Raw genomic sequence first — 15,946 nt, 5'->3', positions numbered from 1 at the left:
CTCTTTCCCCATGGCAAGTCCAATATTAGAACCATTGCCAGAGGTTTCAGTGTGCTATTCTGAAGTTATGCTTTTGCATATAAAACCTAAATGCCTTTAGACTGCATTTAGCTCTTACCTGGCTGGATCTGGGTAGATTGGATGTTCCCGGGATCCTGCTCCATCATAGCGAGATAATGAAATGAGGGAAGACTCCAGCAACCTTCTAGAAAGGAAAAACAAATTATAACATCAAAGACCATTCAGGAACAACCCTCCTATATATGACCTACTTTCTAAAACGTCTTAAGACTATTTCTATCACTAGTGCAGAGAATCCTGCAACACACTGAACCACTCGCTGATGGCATAAGTGTTTTCAAGACACAGGTATTCAATGCTTTATGTTCTCACTGCAGAGGAGAAAGAACACCTCAGGTATAGAAGAAGAGTAGTCCCATATCCACTTCCAAGTTCCAAGTGAAAGATGTAGATGCCACTTCTCTGGAGACAACCCATCCAAATGTGTCAGGTCCATAAACACTACCACTGCATTGTCCCTCTGTCAAATTCTCACCTACTCAAAGGTGGCTACACGTGGGCCAGGGAGCAGGGGAAAAAGAACACGTGGACTTTAAGGGCACCACAGGTGTTTATTCATTGTAACATCTTGCATCTTAGTCTCAAGGCTCTGAAAAAGTATTCAACTACAAAAAATAAGAATGTTCTTTTCCTCTGTATTGTAATCAGCCCCAGGGAGAGATACCAAACATTCACTCAAGAAGTCAATGCATGCAAATGCAGCCAGACAGCCTGAATATACAAGAAGTGAGACTGAGTCATGAAGGCAGCAGAATCAAAAATATGTAGCAGGAACATGTCCCCCACCCTGGCTTCTACATTCACCTCTGTCTAGCTTCTGTCATAAACCAGAGGACAGCACTGTTTGAACACTGACTCATGGCCTGTTGCAGACATAAGATTAACACAAGACAGATGATCTGGGGTAGGTACAGAAAGTGGAAAAAAACAACTTCCACAGTTTATAAGATTGCTGAGTTCCCTTTCAAGTCTTTCTACCTCAGAACTCCTGCTAAATTTTGTTTTCCAGTCTGCAACTTAATGAAAATGGTTGACGTTTGAAAGTCAAAGAGGTCCAACACCACATCAGTTCTACTCAGTCACACACAAAGCTATTTAGAAAGATTTGAATATTTCAGTCTTAACCCCACACTCATAATAATAATGCCTTTGCACTGCAGGACAGCGAGTATCAACATGGGAAGCAGGAAGAAAGAGCAGATAAAATCCACACCCAACCTCCCATTTCTAGCCACAAAAAGAAAAAATTGCAAATGAGACATCTTTTTTTCCTAGTAGCAGCCCACCCATCAGGATCTCAAGAAAAAATTTTACTGTCTTCTAGCAATTAAAACAAAAACTACTTCAATTTTACATTATAGATATAAAACACATAAAACATCAAGAGATTGCTCCAGTTTCCCAGTTGGAAAGGTGTGTGTCAGCCTGAGCAATTCAGTACTTGCTGCAAAGCACTGGGACTATGCATAAGGCAAGAAATCCTGTCCTTTCTAGCACAGAGTTGTTTGGAAACCATTTGTCTCATTCAAGAACAGTTATTTAATCTCTTAAACTTTGAGTTTAATTAATTCCCCAGGTTCCTAGGTTATTGAGTCAAAAGCTCTAACATTCAGTACTGCTTGGTATTATGAATCCCTTGGCTACCCAAACAGTCATTATACTTCAATCCTGTCTTACCAAACTCTTCCTTCTGCTCCAATTACACATCAATATATACAAAAAGCAGCCAATCCAGAATGAACAGTGCTACAGCTTTATGAGGTATACCTCAAGTCCTATACCTGTGAGGTATACAGGTATACCTATTACTTGCATCACATATAAACTGCTTTAATTCCTTCTAGGGGAAAGGTAGGCAGATTAAAATTAGCAGAAGGGATATTCTACCTACTCAGGCAGCTGGTCACTTCTAAACCAGAGTTCAGAGACTAGGTTACTGCCACTGCAATACCAAAATGCTTTTGAGAATCTGCTTTTCTAAGCTGCTCCAAAAAGAGTATTTTGCAAGCAACCTGGATATGCCAAGGCTGCCACCCTATTGGAACATCCTCCCTCATCACTGGTCTTAAGGAGAAAGAGCTTACAGAGCATGCAGGTTCTGGCAGGGTTACAACCCTAGAAATAGCAGCTTCCTCCTAATGTGAGTGAGCAATGCATATGGTGTTCTGATAATGTGTACACACAAGTAATCATCAAACTCTCCCCTATCAAAAGTCTTGGTGCCTATACACTCCACATCCCACCCTCTTTCCCAGCCTTTTAGCATCTGTCCTTCAAGTGACACAGTCAAATCAAAGCCACAAGGGAAGATAACCAGTACATGCTGCATGGCCTAGCAAGCCCTGCTAGAAAGAAGTCTCCTGGTATTCTCCACCCATATTTGTCTTCTCACCTTTGGAAAATCTGGCAACTGCCTAAGATGATCATTGACTTTGAGGGATCACCTTCAGAAAGAATCCAGCAGCTATGCTGAAAGAAATCAAAACCTATTCTAAGCAGAGGACACCACCAGGGTGCAGGAGCAGAGCACTGTAACTTGTGTGGGTCTGACAGGAGACCCTCTACTTGGCTTGGGAACAGCACTTTTGGGAATCTATAATTCTCACCACTACACTGCAACAGATCCTAGAAATAATTATTTGAAGAGTCTTGCTATAGCAGAAACTTGGCACCTCAGATGAGAACAGATACTTTAGTAACCATCAGTTGCCTGAGCCACAGGATGGCCAAGTGTCCACATAAAGAGACTTTCTCTGGGCTTCAGCAGCCCTGTAACATCACCTGAACAGGCTGCAACTCCATCCCATGCAGCAACAGAAGTTGCTGCAGCAGGAGCATCTCCTTCACCAGAAGGGCTCCTGTGGAAGACTGGTAGTTACCTGGTTGTAAGGAACAGGATTACAAACATCCAGATTACATTCCCCAGAGTCCTCTCTAAGCCTGCACTGGCCAAGTTGAATGGTCTCAGTTAAGATGGCCTTTCCAGCAGAGCCTTCCAAACCTGGCAAGACCAAACCCAACTCCTGCTCTACCTCACTGAGGCACACAGGCAACATACTGGGGCCACACTCAGATCATGTGGACAAAGATAATTAATTCACTTAATAGAAACTGCTAAAAGCTAGAGCTGATTTTAAGTCTGATTAGCAGATGCTAATTATCCTACAATTGTGCCCTCTCAGATCACAGTGCAATGAACAGAGGGATATAAATACACATAACTGGCAAAAAATCCAAAACAAGGCAACAAGCAATCTTGTGAGATCCAGACAGACCATCTCTGTGCTTAATGCTCCAGAGAATAACAATATCTGCACTGAGGCAGAGTACTAAGCACAAATAAAATTCATTTTTAACTAACTCATTCAAGCCTTAGCCCTTGAGACCCAAAGTTACAAATCCAAATGCATTTAGTACTGACAAATGGGTTCAATAATAGATACATTGCTATAATCATCAAAGTGTCTCATCCATGTCACTGAGAATGTAATCTACTGTCCCTCAGGAAGGTGCAGATAAATATTCTTAAATAAAGTCATGCTGCACTCTGCCAAGTCTTAGGTGTTACACTCACAGCTTCTGGCACCCGAAATCCCAAAAGAGACACAGACTACTTGTTTTCAGTAAACCCAAAGTGTAAGGTAGTCCAATATCCTACCACAGTAAATATAATGTTGGGAGCAATTCTGCTAAGGAGAACAAACATAATCCATGGATGAAGAGAAGTGGCTCTATTTCAGTAAACTGCTTGCCACTAAATATTTAAGTTTCCAACAGAGAATCATGAAAAGAGAGAACAGAAATGTATATTGCTTGTATCTCCTTCTGAAACATTTCAGCAGATCATGCTTGACTCCTGAATCCCTTCTGCAGCTTACCTCCTCCTCTCCCACATCCCCCATTTTTGCTATCCAGATATATAACAGGCTAACACTAGGCTCTATGGAAGCAATTGCTCCACTGTCTCTGTCTAGACAATATGAAATTGTCACAAATGACATCTAAAGTACAATTAGCAGAGAAACTGCAATTTCTACTCTCTTCCCCCGCTCACCAGGAAAAAAAAATATCACACATTATCATCCTCCAGGTTGTCAGTCAATCCTGCAAATGATGAAGATTAACTCTGCTCACCCTGAGAGATGCTTCGGTCCCAGCTTACTAAATTAGGAGGAGGGGGATTGCAGTTTTTGTTTGGTTTAGTTTTTTTATTAAAACTACTATAAGATACAAATTGCCTCTGTTCAGCAGCATGGAAATCTCAACTCTCTGACTGAGACCAGGCTCTTTTTTCTGTCAAACATCATCAGCTCTGGAACTGCTGCTCTACACTTGCTCTGCTAACTCAGGTCCGCAGCAATCACTAGCAAGCAGGTAAAGGAAGCAGACTCCAAGTTACAGGACACCTCTAGACAAGGGAGAAAGAGTGCACAGATACAAGACATTACAAGCCAAAAAGGAAGATTATTCAGGAATGAAGCTGAATGCCAGGAGCTGCAGCTCAAGGAGAAAAAGGTCATGAAACAACCTCCTCATAGCACATCAGCCATTGGACTGTATCCCCATTCTCCCCGTGGGCGTGAGGATCACCACCAAAGCCTTTTGGGACAGAGCAACTCATCTCAGCAGGCTTTCAGAACACATTTAACTGCAGCAAGTTAACATTTCAGTAATAGTTTCTAAGGATATGCAACCCCTACACCACATCGTAGATCTGCTGTCACAGCATGAGCGTTACTGAGTAACGCTACTCCAAGCCACACTGAGGGAAGGGTTTTCCTCCCCATCTAAAAGGGAGGTGTTAACAAACAGCACTGAGGTTGTTTCCTTGGAATCAAAAGGGTGTTCAGTCAGCTGCCATCCTCCTAAGCTGCTCTACACCAACAACCAGGGCAAACCAGTAAAACGAAGCACTCACTCTGAGGACAGCAATCACACCTACCCCTCCCCTACTCCCAGCCTTCAGCTATGAGGAGAGCTTAAAACAGAAAATTCCTAGTTATCCTTTGAAGGAAAAGTATATTGATGACTCTTGGCAGCCTCTGACTTTCCTCCCCTGGTTTTATGTCTTCCCTGAAAAGACTCTTATACTGCATACTGCCCATTTGGAGGTGAAAATTATCACACTACATATTACATTCCTTTTTCAGCCCTCCAATTTACAACCAGCATTAAGTTCCCCTGAGCACTCAACCCTGTGAGTGTGCTCCTGTGGTTTCTCATAAGGAGATAAAGAATAGCAACAGTTTAAAACTAGATTCCCTTCAATCATCTTCCCCTTACAGCCAGGCAATGCATAACCTAAAGATAATAAGAAAGCTAAAGCATGAAAGCAGCTAAATGTTCTTCAGCTGTCTAATGACACCAATACCCTCCCTCAAACTTTGAGCCCAATTTACTGTTAACAAACCAAATTAATTCTTGGAGATCAATTATAGCCTTGATAGAGCTCTAGAAAACTATTTTAAATAAAAATCTCAAAGAACCCAATCCACTGGCTTGGACATTCTTTCTTTCCCTTTTCCCAGAAGAATAGGAAAAGATTATTTCAGACATCTGTATTGTGTTGCCTACTTTCAAACAGCAAATTGAAATCACGTAAGCAGAAACCATCAAGCATTTTGTTCCACAGCTTCATTTTCCATAAAAGTTTTGTAGTCCTTGTCAAACAGAAAAACACTATTGCTCTTCACCAGTTTCATATTCAAGCTTAAAATAAAAAAGCAATCAGTATGCAGTTCTAAAGATTGCCTGAAAAAAAATGATTTCTAAAATTAAGTTTTTAACATAAGCTGTTCTGATACCTCTAAGCTAACATTTCTAGACTGCTTCAGCTTTCTATGGTTAGACATATTTAGCCTGGCATCAAGACTGGATTAAGACAGGTCAGAAACAGATGCTTAAGAGAGAAAATATAGCCAAACAAAAGGACGAAGCTTTTCTTAAGAAAGTTGGAACCATCTACAAGAGATAAATAACCTGAAAATATCACTACTCATTAAACCCTCAACAATCACTTTTACAGTTCTGAGTTAGCTCCTCCATCCCCTTCTTCACAACTGTGCCAAACAGCTTATCCTCAGTGAGGAACTAGAGTTGGTGGCTGTCTTTCTATCAAAACCCTGTTAGACATCCTTTTCATCACCTCTTTTTTTTTAAGGTATTCCATACAATGAGCAACCTTTACAAGACAGTTTTTTTGGTTTTTTTTAGGGAAAGCAAAGATACAATATGTGATCAGAGGCAAGTTCCAAACACAGCCTTTGCAGAACACTTTGGTCTGTTTGTGGGAAAGAACTTAAGTTAACTCTGAAGGTGCAACTAAGGACAGAGAAGACAGCCTTCCCAGCTGGAGGTGCAGAATTGTTCATAGGAGCAGGTCTGATATAAGGCAGAAATTATCACAGAAAGTGATTTTTCCCCCTTCACTGATTCTGGGCAAGAATCCTGTAGAAAACAAACTGTAAGGATTTCTTAGTCAGAAAAGAGACAGCACATAAGGCCTTCAGCCAAGATGGGAAGGAGTGCAGAGAAAAACAGCACAATTATACAAAACAAGGAAGTGTCAGTAAGAGTTTGAACAGCAGAAATGAGCACTGGGAATTGAGTTCTCCTAATTACAAGATGGGGAGCAGAGTTTCAAGAAAAGCATGGTTAATTAACCCTTTAAACTTATTTCAATTTAGCTAGAAAGCAATACCACATTATGAATTGTGCTATTACTGCACATCTGCTCTTGGACTAAGAACTCCAATTTCCATTTACCACCTGATGCCACAGGAGCTACACAGCAACTTTAGAGCTCATCACAGGGAAAGTGGGTGGCTTCACAGAAAGTGACAGATTATTTTAAGAAGCCTCAAGGCTGCACAGTTAATCTATTACTTTACCTGCTGAAAAAGGCCATGCATCAGAACAAGAGACAGAAGAGCATTATAGAGAGGCCCTCATCATACAGTATCTAGGGAATGATTAGTTCATTATTTCAACAAGCAAGAGGGAACACACATCCACAGCAGACATTAAAATGGTCAAGACCAGCTGTAGCAAGCAGCATTGATTAGTTTTGGCAATAACTCCAACATGAAAAGAACAGTGAAAAATCCTGCACTTCCATTTTGCAGGGGCAAAGCTTGAGGGAGGGAAGAAATTGAGGGAAGAAATTGAGGGGAGAAGAAATTAAAATCAGTTCAAGCTACTGCACATGCTATTTTGCTCTACAGTGGCAGTTTCACACCAGTGCTCAAGATGGGGCAGGCACCCATGTCAAGCTGAAGACAGATACCACATTTCTCCACCTAGACCCATAACAACATGCCATTATACCAGAAATTCAGCTGGAGGATATGGGTTTCTAGTTATTGTAAGTTTTAAAAGCATGGCCAGAACATAACCAACACACTGAACTCCCGCAGCCTGCAGACAGCTTTACTCTTCTGAGAGCTCTTCTGCCTACCTTCATCTCTATGTCTGCTTCAAATTCTCCTTGTTCTGGGAGTTCCCAACAGCACAGACTCTGTGGACAGCAGAAATCTCTGCTTACCCACACACAGAGATCTGCGTCAGCTTCTGAGATAATTACATACGACTCATGTTTCTCCACAGAGAACTGAAGAGGAGGTGTCTTTCTTGAGGAGGAAGAAGCCATACTGTTATCTTCATAGGTTTATAAGGCTATGAAAACAGAGGTCTCATCACAACTCAAGCAATTCCTTTAAAATGCTCTTGTTCACACTGGAGTAATGAAGAAAGTCAGGTCATCTGTTGACTGGAAGGGTAGTTCAGTCACTTAGGCCAGCTTTCCCACTTCAGGAAGACAAGGGAATGATTTCATACTAATGCATTTCAAGCAGAAAAATGAGTCAGTTTCCTGGCAGATAATGAACCCTGTTTATTTACAGCCTTCAGTTTCAGCAGGTGCTCTCTCAAGAAGAGCAAGGGAGGAGGTCACTTACATCAGCACACAAACAGCCATTTGGTGCAATCAGTTAAATATGTATGGGGAAAATGTTTAAAATGCATGTTAGCTACTCAACAGACCAGAACAGCTCAACTGAAGAAATCTAGAGTCATCACTATTTTGGTTACAGTTGTATTACTGAGTCGGATCACAGGTCTCCCTCTCTCCTCTTGCCCCAGGCCCTCAGATTAGGTGAATGCTGCCCTACTCCAAGTTCTCCAGGCCAGATTCTGTAATAAGCAGCTAATAATTGGATAAGGGCACTTTGTCCCCAGACACACCACGCTGTGAGCATTTCTAAAGAGCATGAAGAGTGACTGCACACATAAAGTATATGTAAATTGAATGCATATCTAAAAATTACGGGGTTGTATTACAATAAAAAAGCACACTACACTGCCAACATCTCCAGCTCTTCCCCACTGTGAAGAAAGCTACAGAGAGCTTTTAGATGAGCAAGCAGGCCTGAAACAGAAGGTCTGAGAGCCTGCCCAAAACTTGTTTCTTGGCAAAAACCAAAATCAAATTGAAACTTTGACACTGTTTTAATGTGACTTACCTGAAGCAAGACTTCAGGCTGTAAAAATCACATTGAGACAGTTTAAGCATGTCACAGACCTCATTAATCATAAGCTGAGCATCATCTCCTATACAGAATACAATTACATGAACTCAAGGCACATAGGTAAAAAACACAGAAACAGGAGCTACTGTGCCTGGTCAAGTGAGCTTGTCTGGACATGCTGCCCACCCTGCAGCAGCTGGATTAGGTGGCTTCAGGGAAATTATGTGCAGACAGCAGAGGAGACAGACATCCTAACAAAGGATGGCTTTCAAGAGGGAAGCTATTCACACTTCTTCCCTCTCTGTAGGAAAGTCCAGAACTGATATGATTTATGGTATCCTCAAATAACTATCTCTTTGAAGTCAGCTTTCTTTAAACTTCTGAGCAATTTATGTTTATTCAAGATCTTTGGTCTACAGTCACCTCATATATGCAATTCCTCAAAAAAACAAACAACCCCACAAAAAAACCCACCCAAAACAACAACAATCAACATCCCCCACTCAAATAACAACAACAAAAAAAATCCCACGACACAATTTAAAAAACCATACACACACACACACACAAAACCACCACCAAAATACTCAAAACCCCCACACAATTCTAGGTCTCAATAGAAGCAAAAATAAAAGCTAGTTGGGAAGCACATACCTCTTCCAGTCTCACTAAAACATCACCTTAATTCAAATTCAGTAAGCTTCCTTGTTGCCACACTGCAGAAAGTGAAATTCCGGAACAGTTCCCACAGAAAAGACATCTGTAGGGAAAGAGGTTTCTGCTGCCTGGAGATTGCAGAGGAACAAACTTTAGCCATTTCTTTTATAGGTGAACTCCTCATTGCTAGGCCTGGACTAAGAAGAGGAGTGGAAGAAGGGCAGTGGTTCAAATGGGAAAATACCGTGAAGGTATTTGAGAAGGAGTTATTTCTATACCTGCCTAGTTTGCAAGTCAAGCTGCTACAAGAGGAATGTGGGGAAAAGAATTTCTTTTAGTCTGCTACAGTCCTTGCTGCATGTTTAAATTCAGGCCGAGAAAAGGAGAGAGAAAAGGAGAGAGAAAAGGAGAGAGAAAAGGAGAGAGAAAAGGAGAGAGAAAAGGAGAGAGAAAAGGAGAGAGAAAAGGAGAGAGAAAAGGAGAGAGAAAAGGAGAGAGAAAAGGAGAGAGAAAGGAGAGAGAAAAGGAGAGAGAAAAGGAGAGAGAAAAAGAGAGAGAAAAGAGAGAGAAAAGGAGAGAGAAAAGGAGAGAGAAAAGGAGAGAGAAAAGGAGAGAGAAAAGGAGAGAGAAAAGGAGAGAGAAAAGGAGAGAGAAAAGGAGAGAGAAAAGGAGAGAGAAAAGGAGAGAGAAAAGGAGAGAGAAAAGGAGAGAGAAAAGAAGAGAGAAAAGGAGAGAGAAAAGGAGAGAGGAGAGAGAAAAGGAGAGAGAAAAGGAGAGAGAAAAGGAGAGAGAAAAGGAGAGAGATAAGAAGAGAGAAAAGAAGAGAGAAAAGAAGAGAGAAAAGAGAAAAGCAGCCCACGCCCTTCTGCAAGTTTGGTGAAAGCTGCAGGTAAATGTCCAGCTTTCCTGGGGGAAAAGCACTGGGGGAAACTCAGCAGCAGGGAGTGACCTCCATTAGTTACTGCAAGAAGAGAAAGCAGCACAAGGCACCATTTTTCTCGTCTACCAACTCTCAGTGAAGAAGAATAAGCCTCCAACAACCTCACATTATTCTTAAATCAGGAAACTAGCAAAGGCGGAGGAAGCAATGTTTGTGCAAGAAAACAGGCACTTTTTTCACTTGTTCTTCCACATAACTAGCAGCATACTAAAGAGCTCAAACTTCTAGAACTTCAGTAAAACAATCTTTCCTGCCCACACAGACACAGCAGGCTTGGTCTGGAAGGGTGACAGTGATAACCCCAGAGCTCACATAGGCATTAACTGACCACTTAGGTATCATGGAAGCCTCTCCTATAGTTCAGGCTGTGTTTACAGTCTCATGATAAAACTAAGTTGTATTTTCCATTTTTAGTAAAGGCCAAACAAACAATACTCACCAAGTTTGTCCACAGCCTGCACATCTCACACATAAACACTGCTAATTATCATGTTTAAATGTTCATGTCACCTTCAGACTATTATTTCACTTTATGCTCCCAACAGACAAAATAGGTCTTTGCTCACTCTTACATGTCCTGGCTAACACTCCCACCAATGTGCAGTCTGAGCAGCCAGCCTCTTCTCCACAGCTCAGGTGTGCCCTTCTTCTGCTTAAGCCTCCCTTTCTCTGTGAACTCAACACCACTGCCATAATATATATTAAAGACTTGAATAAGCAAGCCACAACTTGGAAATTAGGAAAATTTCAATTAGGAAAAAAATAGCAACTACAAGGATTTTGAGAAATAAGGAATGGAACAAAAGGCAGAACACACTAGGCATGTGTTCTGTCTCCACTATAAAACACATTTGTACCTTTACATAAGGTAATTCCCTCCTGCTTTAGTTCCTCTACCCCAAAATGTAAAGTGAATAACAATACCCTCCTCTCTGATTTTGATGGCAAATGTCAGTCACAGAACTGTGTCTTCCTAGGCAATTCTGTATCCATGGCAGGGGACAAGGAAGTATTCTGGTTGTTTAGCTTTTAAAGCAAAGATATGAGTGACATGCACCCTTTCACTCAGTGCTTTGCACAGTAACAATGTTACCAGAAGTCAGTACATGCAGAGATCCGATCACCCTTGGCCATTTACATCAAAAACCAGAGCTGCACATAAGAAGGCTCCACCAGCATGAACTCAGGAACAAAAGCTGCAAAAGTGACTATACTCTTTTCCATTTAATATACAGCAGCAATCATTGTTGGGCAGGAATGGGGTTGCTCCTATCCTGTCAATCTACTTTAACCACAGACTGGTCTCAATTCAATCACAAGTCAGCACTGCATGTAAAACTTAGAGCAGGAAGAGGCAGCCCCTCAAGGCCTTGAGCAAGCCATACCTATTTGCACTAGAATAAAACCAAACCAAACAGAATAAAAAACCCTAAACATATTCTTTGCCTCCTTATGGAAAAGCTCCAGAATTTAGGTAATAGCTCAAGGCATACTTGAAGAAAAGAACAAACAGAGCCCCAGGGAAAAAGTAATTGCCCAAACTCCAACCAACATCTGCCAAGCAATGCTCCAGAAAACAAGCTCCTTATTACTAAAGTCTGAAGTCGTTGGAGGGGGTGAGCAGCCATTAAAATGAAAACAAAACCTTTGAGAAGGGAGACTACAAAGAAAGGTTTGTTCCAGGCTTGGTAGGCAATAAGCAAGAAGACCAGACAAATTCCACAAGGTTGGAGAGGTCTTTTAGAGCTCTAACTCATGAGCATTTACATATCAGAAAGACAAAATACCTGTCTCACCTCAGATCCACATCTGTCTTTCAAACCCTTATAAAAGTCAAAAGGATAAGCTCCTCCTTTGCTTGCACACTGTACCAGAGCCATTTCCCGTCTGGATCCCCGCATTGACGCCTTTCTCCAAACACTGCACGACTCGCAATTGTAGGGTAACTACAGGGAGAAGCTCCCTTCGGGATGGGGAGGGTCCTCATGCTACCCTTCACACAAAACTCGGAAACTTTCAGGTTCACAAAGGAGACAGAAAGGAGCAGAAGCAACATTACCCCCTTGTGGCAGCAAAGCAATCTGGAAATAAGATCTGAGAAATTCAAAGGGGAACAGACAAGGTGTTTCTCTTCACAGCTGCTGTATGGAGAGCTGTGTGTGCCCAGAAAGGCCATCAGCATTGAAGAGAATTAAGAGGAGCTGGAGTAACTGTACTACTGTACTACCAGGTTCACAGCTCATAGCAAGAACAAGGCAGGAGGGACCAGAGCCTGCAAATGAAACCTGACAAAATGAAAGACACAGATTTGTCCCTGGACCCTGTTACATGGTTCCAGGGAAGATGGTTTCACGTCACTCGTGCACAGTGCATCCAACAGACTAAAACACAGCAAAGCCTTTGGTAAGCCATGCCAACTTCAACAGGTCAAATATTTACACAGCACAGTGGACTCTGCCTTTCATACACTCACAAACAAAATAAAGGAATTTATACAAGGATCCCCAGACAAGAATTTCCCCACTTCACACGCTTGCTCCTTTCTGCCTGTATGCATGACAAAAGTGCCACCTAGGATGGTTCAAAAGACTTCTCAGATTTTCACCTAACTTCAACAATATATCTTGTCTGTCAAACTAAATAGGTGAGGCAAGGTGAAAGCATCATGCATCCATAAAATGCAGGCACAGAGTTACTCATACCACAGCCTAGAGAATTTGGCCTCTGGAATGAATGCAATGGTGTGGTTAGAAAAGTTCAACATAATCAACAGACAAAGCTTCTTCATGGAAGAATAAGGACAATAAGCATTTCCTTGTGAAACATAAGTTTCATGCAAACCTGCCTCGCAATAGAACAGAACATACCTTTTATTTGCAGTAATGTACTCAAATCTCTAGATAAAATAAACAAGTAAACTATATAAAAATTGTCGCCCTCATGTATTACAAGCAGCGAAATCTGCAGAGGATAGTTTCCCTCTTCCTTCTTTTCCCCATCTATAAGAATTGTTTCACTGAATAAGGTTTGAAATATGTTAGCAGGAACATGCATCACTACTTGCTCCTTGCATCCATTCCAGAAATACTGTGACCTAGGATGTCATGCCAGAATTCAGAAACTAAAATAAATTTATAACCTAATTATTTTCTTTTTTTTCCTAAAATCCCCACACTAATACTGTAGATGTCACTTGTGTCATACTAAAATAGCCAAAGAGAAAATCTGGATGAGTTTTATTAGTCAGCATTGCACCCTACATAGCATTAGCTTCTGAACTGATAGATATTTCAGCAGACATCACTGCTCGATTAAAACGTGGCACCAGCTCCTCTCAAACAATCAGCTTACTAGAAGAATCCTCTTTCATTCCCTGTTCAACTTTTCATTATCAACCTGAATGGGCCCACAAAGCAACAATGGCTTTAAGTACTTAGAGGATCTTTTCCCTCACTGAGATTACAGTATTAATACAATACCTCCTCAACTCATTTTTAAATTAACAAGTAGTTATAAAAAAATTAAACTAGCTATCATCTGTTGTTTGCTTAGTTATCCTTCCTTCATCCACATCTTTCCAACAGCTTCTCTGACCAATTTTATGCAGCACATTTCACTTGGCAACTTCAGAGATCTCTGAGATTCTTTGCACTTTGATGTTAAAAATGAGGCAAAGACATTCACAGGGGAAAATCCCCTATATTTGAATTAATGAGGTCAGCCTGGAGAACCTCAGAAAAGCTGAAGCTCAGCCTCATGAACTTTTGCTTAATATAGACCATAAACTCTCCCCGAACTCATGCCTCATCAGCACAAGCTGAAGCACACAGCTCAATGCCACACTGCTTTCAGGCCAAGATGAATGTGACTGGACTCCTTGTACTGCTGAGGCTCCCAGTGACTTCTCCTAACAGAGGTGCCAGAGCTGTTAGTTAGGAATAGTGTCATTACATGCTTATTATTTGTGATGAGTCCAAGGTAATTAGCCTAGGACCATCAGAAGGAGCAGAATTCTCTCAGCAGAACAAGAGCAGAATTACCCAGCTGACACTGTTGCATCAACAGAATTCAAAGAACAGCCTTCACTAAACTACCCTATTAACTTAATTGACCCTCAATGGCAATGTTTTCCCAGAAAGCTACTTCTCAACTAGGAAAGCCATGTCAGGGAATGAATCCTGCCCATGGACAGGTAATGAGAACAAACACAGTTTCCAGAGACAAATTTTATCTTGAGTTTTTCGGCTGACCTTAGAATATAGAGCTCAATTGCCCAATGAGGACATCTAATGGAGAGACAAAGAAGAACAGAATTATAAAGCACATTATGAGCACATTTTGGATTCCAACACTAAGAATTAACCAGAGGCTGACAGGCACAAAATTATATTGATTGGATATGTGTATGCAGTAACTACTTGTACCTTCAGATATGAGGGCTTATCCTCCCCCTTGTATTCCATCAGCACCTTCAGCATTACACATAAATCAGGACCCTCAGAACCCATCCTTGCATGCTTCTGTAGCTCCAAAGGTTAATAGACATTTTGGACTCTGCTGTGCAGAAGTGGTTCCAGCACTTCCCATCGTGAAAGCCCACCCTAGGTCTGGGAGACATGAAGGCTTGGTGTGAGATGTTCACTCTATGCCAAATTTAGGTAAGTGGGTGCTTGCTGACTTGTTAATAGAATCACAGGATATTATGAGTTGGAAGGGACTCACAAGGATGATCAAGCCCAACTTTAAAGTAAACGGTCTGTATGGGGATTGAACCCACAATCTTGTGCTATCAGCACCATGATCTAACCCAACTGAGCTAATCTCTCACATTCTATAAAGAAAAATATAAACAACTAATTTGAGAATGGCAGAAAATTACACCTGCAGGATAGAGCTATCCTGCATGCAGGGTTCCTTTTAAGGTAAAGGATTTCATAAAGCCCTAAGCCCACCCAATGTGTTTAATAAGAAGGGAAATCAAGTTTTACTTCAAGGAAATTGCCACAAGCATTTAATACCAGACTGCCCACTGCTTCCAGCTTCTTACCACAAACTCTACAGACAACCTTACCTTCAGGTAGAAGGGAAGCAGAAACCCCTGCAGTGCCTGTTCTTTAGAAAGGCCTGATAACAGAAGCAGGAGATTGGGAAAACAAAAGAGTCCCTAGGAGATTACCAACAACTGTTGCCAGAAAGGTTTCACTAAAGATTTCATCTTGCAGGAATCCCTCTGGAATTAAGCTCATGCATTGAACTACCCACTCCAAATTGGAAGTCTCAGCAAAAAGCACCTGTTTGCTCAGGTAGGCAAGTAACCCTTCACAAATGCTACAGGCACTGGAGCAGGCAGCAGCAACCACCATGGATGACAGGCAAAGTGACCCAGAGATTTAGTCATAAGACTCTCGTTGTTTGACTCCTGCAGGCTGGGGTGGATTGAATTATATGCCTCAGGGCATTTTTAAATTATACAGTAACCACAGAAAAGATCGTATCTACATATCCCACTATATCTCATTGTCCAAATATGTGCCAACTGTCTGATCAATAAGAAGGTTATTTGCCCTGTTATTTCTGACACTACAGTGACTCATCTCAGAAAACGAGACACAGTGGAGATGACATAAGTATGTACCACTATTTCAAAAGAAAGACAAGGCAAAGTGTCATTTTAAAGCTAAATTTGTCGGCTCCTTCTTACTCTTATGCCCTTTAATAGGGGACAAGAAGATATCTGACTTAA

At 41.4% G+C, this 15,946-nt stretch overlaps 1 protein-coding gene across 3 annotated transcripts in view; it reads right to left on the bottom strand.

The window, feature by feature from the left end:
* The window catches only part of AMBRA1 (autophagy and beclin 1 regulator 1), a 128,194-nt gene that overhangs the window by 94,639 nt on the left and 17,609 nt on the right, over positions 1-15,946 (bottom strand). For all 3 annotated transcript variants that reach the window (XM_079309212.1, XM_079309214.1, XM_079309213.1), the window contains one exon: positions 119-205. In XM_079309212.1, coding sequence (XP_079165338.1) covers positions 119-205 — 87 coding nt within the window. The remainder of the gene's footprint in view (positions 1-118; positions 206-15,946) is intronic.

The sequence above is a fragment of the Erithacus rubecula genome (genome assembly GCF_903797595.1).
Source record: "Erithacus rubecula genome assembly, chromosome: 6".
In the NCBI taxonomy this organism is placed as follows: domain Eukaryota; kingdom Metazoa; phylum Chordata; class Aves; order Passeriformes; family Muscicapidae; genus Erithacus; species Erithacus rubecula.
This window is presented reverse-complemented; position numbering and strand designations above follow the sequence as displayed.